Source organism: Erithacus rubecula, assembly GCF_903797595.1.
Source record: "Erithacus rubecula genome assembly, chromosome: 14".
In the NCBI taxonomy this organism is placed as follows: Eukaryota; Metazoa; Chordata; class Aves; order Passeriformes; family Muscicapidae; genus Erithacus; species Erithacus rubecula.
Window position 1 is genome coordinate 13,059,122 of NC_136666.1, and position 8,927 is coordinate 13,068,048.

At 38.1% G+C, this 8,927-nt stretch overlaps 1 protein-coding gene across 3 annotated transcripts in view; it reads left to right on the forward strand.

Annotated features, from left to right (window-relative positions):
* Window positions 1-8,881, forward strand: part of DMXL2 (Dmx like 2) — a 46,983-nt gene extending 38,102 nt beyond the window's left edge. The window contains exons 33-45 of one of the 3 annotated variants that reach the window (XR_013775861.1): window positions 469-586; window positions 1,371-1,433; window positions 1,828-1,914; window positions 1,994-2,115; window positions 2,770-2,908; window positions 3,299-3,359; window positions 3,436-3,563; window positions 4,112-4,189; window positions 4,789-4,880; window positions 5,447-5,499; window positions 6,104-6,321; window positions 7,080-7,188; window positions 7,427-7,560. Coding sequence is in view for 2 of the 3 variants with exons in the window: in XM_079317995.1 (XP_079174121.1) it covers window positions 469-586; window positions 1,371-1,433; window positions 1,828-1,914; window positions 1,994-2,115; window positions 2,770-2,908; window positions 3,299-3,359; window positions 3,436-3,563; window positions 4,112-4,189; window positions 4,789-4,880; window positions 5,447-5,499; window positions 6,104-6,321; window positions 7,427-7,636 (1,369 nt within the window). In the remaining variant the exon portion in view is untranslated. Of the gene's footprint in view, window positions 1-468; window positions 587-1,370; window positions 1,434-1,827; window positions 1,915-1,993; window positions 2,116-2,769; window positions 2,909-3,298; window positions 3,360-3,435; window positions 3,564-4,111; window positions 4,190-4,788; window positions 4,881-5,446; window positions 5,500-6,103; window positions 6,322-7,079 lie in introns of all 3 variants that reach the window. The other 2 variants (XM_079317995.1, XM_079317996.1) reach the window with 2 other exon arrangements.
* The last annotated feature ends 46 nt before the right edge of the window (window positions 8,882-8,927 follow it).

Genomic DNA, 8,927 nt, shown 5'->3' on the forward strand with positions numbered 1-8,927 from the left:
AGCACCCAAAGAGGGCACTGAAGATGGTGAAGGGTCTGGAGGTGGAGCCGTGTGAGGAGCAGCTGAGGGCACTTGGTCTGTTCAGCCTGGAGGAGACTGAGGGGAGAGCTCAGGGCAGGTACAGCTTCCTCCTGAGGGGAAGGGGCAGACACTGATCTCTGCTCTCTGGGACACTGACAGCACACAGGGGAATGGCCTGAGGCTGTGTCACTGGAGGTTTAGGTGTGTAATTAGAACAAGGTTCTTTCTGAAGGTTCTCACCACCTTTCACCCAGGAGGTGTTTGGGCACTGGAACAGGCTCCCTGGGGAAGTGGGCACAGCACCACCAGCAAAGTTCCAGAAGTGTTTGGTCAACACTCTCAGGCATACTGTGGAATTCTCAGAATTGAGTTAGACTTCAATGATCCTTGTGGGTCCCTTCCAACTCAGGATACTCTGTATTTCTTTCCTTCTTCTGCTTGATCCAGATCAAAGGATTACTCAGCTCTTCCAGCAAAAAGGCTCTGGCATTTTCTTGTGAAGCAAGAACTTCTTCAGGAGACTTTCATAAGATATATATTCACAAAAAAAAGAAAGCAGAGTGAGGTAAACGAAGGATGTATCTTTTTTTTAAAAACAGAGCTCAATTACAACTGTTCCTCAGTCTCCTCAGTATTTAATTTTTCTTCACATTTTTCATTGACATTTCAGTTTCTCTCATTTAACAATGTTTGGATTTTTTTTCAAAATCAACATGACTGTCATGTTGTTGATTGGGATATCAACTGAACCAAATATTTTTAACAAGATGTATCTCACCTTTATGTATTTAAATGCTATCCTAATAAACAGAACATTTGCAATAACAGTAATAAGCAAAGAAATTGGAATATTCTTCTTTTTTTGGTGTGTCATACTGAAAAAGAAATTTAAATGTGCTATTCATTTGTGTATATGTATATATGCATGAGTAATATATACATATAAAAATAATATTATATAGTAATATATAATATGGGGCTTTACAAATTGTACCGGTTACAACTGTTATGTTCTAACTGAAAATTTATGCCAACACATCAATATCATGGGAAATAAGTATATGATTTAATATCTTTTAAAATTCCTGTAAGTATGGAGTTTGTGTGTGTATTACTCCTCCATTTATATACTATATCATACATTTTGTGTTCATCCAGGAGGCATTGCATTTTAAGTGAATTTGTTTAGATTCCTGTCTTAGTTTCTGTGCTTTTATAAAAAGTTAAAAATACATTTGTCATCATTTACTGACAGAGTGGCCTTTAAAATCTAGTTTGGAATGTTTCATTCTTTTTTTATATTTGTTTGTGCATGTGTTTTGTGTTTGTGACTGTGTGATGTTATGTAGTCTGTAGAAGATCGTGTGGAGCAGGTCAAACAAAACTGCGTAGCAGAAGATCACAAAAACAAGGTAGTATCCCTTCTCCCAAACCTCTAGCACATTCTTAAAAGTTCTGTGGAACTGGCTTTTCTTTTCTAATGTGACTAACAGAAGCTGTGTGTTCTGTGTAGTCTGTGTGACAGGCTTTTAATCCATGAGCTAACTTCGGATGTCCTGATAATCGGGATGAGTGAGCACCTTGTAAATAGTTTTGCACACACAACTTCGTGTTTCTTACACTCAAATGTCACTTTTGGCTTCTGGAACACCAAAGAGTATGAGAAGTCTAAAGTTTAGCTACTGAAACAATGCTAAGGCCACTGAACTTTTCTTGCATGAATTTTGTATAGATCTTTGCACTCTGAATGTACCAGTACAAAATGGATTTTCATGCTAATTGAACTTCTTTATGAATGTTTTGTAGGTTGAAGCAGATCTTGGATACCCTGGAGGAAAAGCAAAAATCATTCACAAAGAATCAGATATGATAATGGCATTTGCAGTTAACAAGGTAAGCCTCAAATACTACAAAAATTGTAATAAAATACTTTAATTATAGTTAGTATAAATTTTGTATTTGTGCTGCATAGGCAAACAGCAATGAAATTGTTTTGGCATCTACACATGATGTTCAAGAACTTGATATTTCAGCTCTACTGGCTGCTCAGTCATTTATATGGATTGGGGAAGAATATGACAGAGAGTCTAAAAGGTAGGATTGTTTCTTTGTGGTTATATTAATAAGAGTATTGATTTTCTGTGAGACTGTGTGTATATTACCTATGTAAGCACAAATGGAGCATACAAAAAACATTAATTACTCTTGTTCAGTAGGTTTCAGGTTGCTTTACAAGTGAGGGAATGCAAGAGAATAATTACTGTCTTTAGGCATGTGTGCACTGCACAGTGAAACAAAATCCCATGTGGTGCATATAATAATGAGCAAGATAATGCTGCCTTGGGCACCCTGCAGTTCCCTTGCATCAGTGCAGAGTGGAGGGCAGCTGTGGTAGCTGATGGTGGTTGTTCCTCTCCTCTGCATTCCTGTGCTGACAGGTGTGAATGCATCAGCTGCAGTGAGCACTCCTCTACCAGCTCCCTGCACACTGCACACAGGTCAGGAACAGCCCAACAATATTCTTCTCAAGGGAGCTTATGTTCTTATATTGGGATCATCTCTTGAGATTAGACATGGATGGATTCGGGGCACGTGGAAAGAATTTGTGCTGCATAAGTGAAGGAATTATCAATTTATAGTCTCATTATTGTCACTTCCTCTACCCATTGCCATTAGGCTCTTGACAAATAAGCAAAGATCATTAGAAGCAAAGAAGCATTTGTTTAAAGCAGAGCTGTTCTTTTACAGTTCTGATGACGTTGACTTCCGTGGCTCTACCACAACCCTGGCTCCTTCAACTGCACCATCGTTTGGAGTGAGTCAGATCCAGCCATCTCCATCCATGCCCTGGCTGGGCTCTGGGCAAACCAGCACTGGAGCTGGTGTGGTGAGTGCTTCTGTGTGTGCAGCTCAGGAGAGTGGGCTGTTTATCATCTGTTATGTAGTAGAGAGACCTAGTGTGCATTAGCCATCATACTGTCAATCCAGCATTGAAATAAAAGGCCAACAGTGACCAAGACCTGGCCAAAAAGGAGGCCCAACTAAGCATTTTCTTATATACTGTGGTACAGAATTATTGTGATATAGAAAATAATGGGACAATCTGAGTTGTTTTCTTTCTTATGGGAACTTTGATGCAGGACCATTCGAATAATGTTAGCTTAATAGATTTTTTTTAACCAGGGGACACTTGCCACATAATAGTATCAACAAAATTGAATAGTGTGTTTATGTCTTTTTTCAAAATTATTTTAATTTTTCTTTGTTTCATATAAAGCTGATTAAAAGAAATCTGAATAACGTCAAGAGAATGGCTTCACATCCAGTCCATCAGTATTGTAAGTGAATCACTAGCATGGAATTGATCATTTTCTACAAAATACTCTACTATTAATGATCATCTTTTAATCTTAGATCTTACAGGAGCTCAAGATGGGAGTGTCCGAATGTTTGAGTGGACAAGGCCACAGCAGCTGGTGTGCTTCCAGCAGGCTGGGAATGCCAGGGTGACAAGGATGTATTTCAATGCCCAGGGAAATAAGGTAAATGCACGCAGGGTTTTGTGGGGGTTGTTTTTTTTCATAAGGAAATGTTTGGTTGTGCTGTGACCTCTAAAGCAGTTTTGACTGCTGCCATGCAGAACTGTTAGGATGCCCTAGAACAATGATATTGTATCATGCATTTTGGCTGCATGTGGGAGCATTGTAATAAACCTGACCCTTGTTCTCCCTTCTCTTCTTTCAGCTACACACTGCTATCCCATATCCTGTTTGCCACAGGTTCACACTATTTGTTCTCCCTCTTCAGAAATCCTTGTTCCCATGTGGGGACCTTTTTAAATTAAATACTTTTCTAAAACTACAGATCCCTTATTTTATAGGAGAGCATCAATCATTAAATAATTATTAAACAATCAGCACTGAATTCACTTTTTTTTTTTTTTTACTTGATGATGGTTGTTATTGATATTCAATTTGCAGGCAAAGGTTTGGGGGTTCAGGTGGGCTTTTCCCTGAAGCCAGCAGTTTACTCTCATGAAGCATCCAGTAACCACCATGTCATGCTAATAAATGCAGTTTGTTCCTTGCAGTGTGGTGTTGCTGATGGTGAAGGGTTTCTAAGTATTTGGCAAGTAAACCAAACCACCTCAAATCCTAAGCCCTACCTGGTAAGTTAACAGAATTTTTTTATTGTTATTATTATTGTAGAGGAAAGCAAAGTCTTTGAAACTTGAGACAGGCCCAAAGCATATGATTTTAATGAGACATACTTGATTTTGCTGTTTTTTAATTGGCATACTTCATCAAAACAGCTGCAGAGTTTCAATGATACATCTTTGGAAAACCAATTCCACAGTAACCATAAGCTACAGTGTAATTACAAATACTCCTTCAATATTACCCTTGTTTAAATTAAAAATCAGAACTACAACTAATGACTTTATAACCCCAAAATTTAGTAAAAATACACTTTCCAATATGTTTTACTGTTCCTTAACACGAAGACCATGCTTAATTTAAAACTCGGGCTGTTTTCATACATTATATTGTGGATTTGTTCTTTGTCACTTATTGTAGCATTTTTCATTTTATATTCAATTCAATTTTTATTCAATGTTCCATTCTCAGTTCCAAACTGTCAGTTTTTAAGCTTTATTTCAAAGACTTTTTGTGTTTTGCTGTCACTGACATCAGACTGACAGTAGTTACTTTTGATGCAAATAACTGGTATATGATTGCACTTTTCTGTTTGCTTTGTTTTGAATAGAGTTGGCAGTGCCACAGTAAAACCACAAGTGACTTTGCATTTATAACCTCTTCAAGTCTAGTTGCTACATCAGGACAATCCAATGATAACAGGTTTGTTTAAAGAAACAATGAATAATTTCAAAACTACTTTTCATCTCCCTTAGCTTGCCAAGTTCTTGGGCATTAAGTGTGGCTGACATTTTAAGGCTCATTGTTCTAAGTTTTGTTATAGCTTGAAGTTGCTGGATAATTTCTTTGAATATCATTTCTTCAGTTGCTTTAGTTTGTGTGAGGAGTAGTCAATAGTTAACCAGTTTTTTCAAGCTGTGTTCCAAATGCAACTACTTTAACATGATGCTGTTGCAGGGGTAGAAATCAGTTCAGCAAAGGATAAAAAAAGGATAATCTTTTCTCTGAAAAGAATAACACCTGTAATTATTTGACACAACCTTTGATCAGTGCACATTGTAAGGGTAGAAGATATAGTTCCACTGAGAAGCATAAAAGAGCAAAGAAAATATTTAAGTCTCTTAGTTCTTTGCAAATGCTCTCTAATGACTACAGTGTGTTCGATTCTACTCTCTAAACTGACATGAAATGTGAACACTTTTGGAGACATGTCACCCCATTAATCACTTGGCAATGGGCCATAATGATTTTGGTTTTTTCTCCCTCAGAAATGTGTGCCTCTGGGACACCTTGGTTTCATCTAGTAACAGTCTTATACATGGTAAGTACTGTGGTAAAAATTAAACCTCTGCTTCTTACTCACTAAGGAAATACAGCTTGTGTGTGCATTTGGGGCAAGAAGAAAACCTTGTGCTGGGGAGCAGGTCTAAGTTTGTGTTGCACTCTAATACATGCACTAGACTGCTTCTGCATGTGCTCTTGCATGATGTTAATCTGCTCTATATGGAAAAGTATGAAAAAAGAACATCATAGAATGGTTTGGGTTGGAAGGGACCTTAAAAATCATCTCTTTACATTCTTGCCACAGGCAGGGGCACCTTTCACTAGACCAGGTTGGTCAAGATCAGCTATGTTTTTTTTAAATCAGGAATTTACCTGAACTTCATGTGGTGAATTTTATATTTTCTCAAATTTTAAATTCAGGTATGAGCCTGTATTCTGAAGTAACTTGGACTGCATATCAGGCTTTCTTGTGCATTAGATCTAGGTTATCTCTTATGAGAGCACTAAGCTGTCAGATAATAAGACATTACCCATATGAAGGAATGTGCCTACAAAGTTAGAAAATATTCAGGTAGCAGTTTATATAAGAAATGCATTGAGAGATTGAGAGCTACTTAAATTCTGACATCCTTCTTCTTCAGCCTTCACTTGTCATGACCACGGTGCCACAGTACTTCAGTATGCACCCAAGCATCAGCTGCTCATTTCTGGAGGTAGGAAGGGATATATCTGCATCTTTGACATCAGACAGAGGCAAACCCTGTTCACCTTCCAAGCCCACGAGTCAGCTGTTAAGGCCCTTGCACTGGATCCCTCCGAGGATTATTTCGTTACGGGCTCGGCTGAAGGCAACATGAAGGTGAGGGGTGGAGGGGCTGGGTGCTGGAGGAGGGTGCTTGGCTGAAGTAGTGTATTGTCATATGGAAATAGCCAGATAAATGCAGTAACAAAACAAAAACAAACCCCAAACCTGCACTTGATGTACAGCCTGCTTGCTTTGCATTCAGAATGTAAATTGGAATATACTGGTAGACTTCTAAAGCAAGTAGGTTTTGTCCTCCATTAAAAAATAGTCTTTTTAAGGTTGTGAGACTGATTTTAAGTTGATAAAGCAAAGTGCACAGTTCTGAAATCTTACCTTTGTTTTTCTCTCACTTTAAAATGTTCTGGCTTTACTGTTGGACATTCTTTGTAACACAGGGGGCGCTCAGCAACTTCAACACTGTGTAAAGTTTCTGTGTCACCAAATTCTATTTTTTTCTCCTGATGCTGTAGTCCCAGATAGGTACTGAGAGGTCAGAGTAGCAAGAAACAAACACCAACATGAAAAAGAAAAAAACAAACACAAAAACAAAAAAACAACCAAAACAGAAAAACAAACAAAAAAACCCACCAAACCAGAAATGCAGTCCCTGATTTAAGGGGTGTTTTACCTGAATACTAAAGGACATGGCAAAGAGAAGGTGAATACAGTTTCTTTCCTTTTAGCTGAAGGACTGCTTAAGGGGGGCTTTCATGGCCTGGCCTTGATGAGGCTCCTGCTGCTTAGGACACAACAGGCAGCTGTGCTTCCTACCACTCTGCATGCTTATTAATTGTGCAGCTTACTCTCTGCAGCATTCCTTAGCAGGAAAGCATTTCCAGCTACTGCAAAGCTGACAGTAGCCATCCTGGATGAAAATGCAACCTGTCCTTTCAGAAAAGCTGGGAGGAGGACTCTGATCAGGTAACACAGGGAAGCTTCACCCTGCCCAATACCCAGCTGGTCCACAGTAAGGCAGCCTTACACAGCATCAGGAGCCTCTCAAGACTCTTGGACTTGTAGTCATTGTTGGAATGAGGCAACAAAAAAATATCCTTCATCTCTGCTGAATAGAGTTTAGAACAGCCAGGAATATAAAACAATAGGGAGGGAAATACAAATCCTTTAATATTAATCTTCTTTTGTCATTCTTTTGATACAGGCGTGGCGACTGACTGGCTACAATTTAATTCATTCATTTAAAAACGAACATGCTAAGCAATCCCTTTTCAGAAATATTGGTGCTGGTGTCACCCAGATTGAGACTGTGCAAGGCAATCGTATCTTCTCCTGTGGAGCAGATGGCACTCTGAAAATGAGGGTTCTTCCCAATGCTTTCAGTGTCCCTTCAGGCATTTTTGACATTCTGTAGTGTTCTGTGAGCTAATCCTGGTTTCTGTTATGTCCCTATAAGTAGCTAAAAACACAGTGATATGCACTGTGGAAAGAAAACATTGTGTTTCCTTTCCAAGCAGTTACTGCAGCATTAAGTATTAAGGGGAGAAAACCAACACTTTTACAGCAGGTATATTTTGAATATGCCCATAAGGATCACTGGGGTGGAAATGTGTGTGCTGAATTGTAAAAGGAAGGAATTCAACCCAGGGTTGTTGGTCGTGGGGGGTTATTGCTCAGTAACCCAGAAGCTGCATTTCTGTAAAGATCCTGACAGTTGTCAGTCACTTCACAAGCACTGTGGCTCTGCAAGTCAGGAAGCATTTCTGACGTGGTTCTGATTATTTTTATTCCAGTTTTTCCCACTAAATAAAGCATGTATACAACTTCTCATTGTAAAATAGTTTAGTTTTAATTAAGGGTACTCAGTGTATTTGATTTCTGCAGAAAGTGTAATGGATGCAAATGCCGTGGAACATGTGCAATCAAGGATGTACTGTAAGAGATGTATCATTTTATGCTGAGATTTTTTTCCCAGTTAGTATTGCACAGTTGATACTGTAACTTGCACATCAATACATTTTTAAATGCGATGGGGTTTAATTTGCACAGTATTTTCCTTTCTTTCTGAGCTATGTTTTCTATTGGACACCTGCCTTTACTTTAGGAATGTATTGTAAGCACTAAATGTTTGTAGTGAAGACATCCAGCATTCTAGTCAGCTTTTAGTTTTGAAAATCATTTGTCCAGGAAATACTTCATTAAATGAAGCTGTTAAGAGAACACCAATGGAACATATAATGCCACATTTCAGATGAATGTCAGGCTTTATGTGGCCAGCTAGTAAATAGTGGATAAAACTGGTAATGAAATTATTACCAGAGTATATTGTATAAACTATGCAGAGTTCAATATTGTTTGCTTGTAATATAACTAGCTACTGTTGTCAGATGTATTTTTCTGTTGTAAACAAAAAACATGTTGTTCAAGGACTGGAATGGATGTCTATGTATTTAAATGTTAACAAACTGTCTTACTCCTCCAATGAAATTTTGATGTCTGTGCTGTATTGTAAGATACACTAGAATAAGAAGCACCTTTCTCCAAAGGTGATTTTAAATTGAAGCTTGTGAAATAAGAGAAGTATGAAAAGAAGGAAAGGTAAATGTCACTGTTTAGTTTTCCCTTTGTAAGTTAAATAAATTACTTTTATTTCCTGGAACAGCTCATTCTAGAACTCTTCCTTATATTTAAACAGATTTATCTAA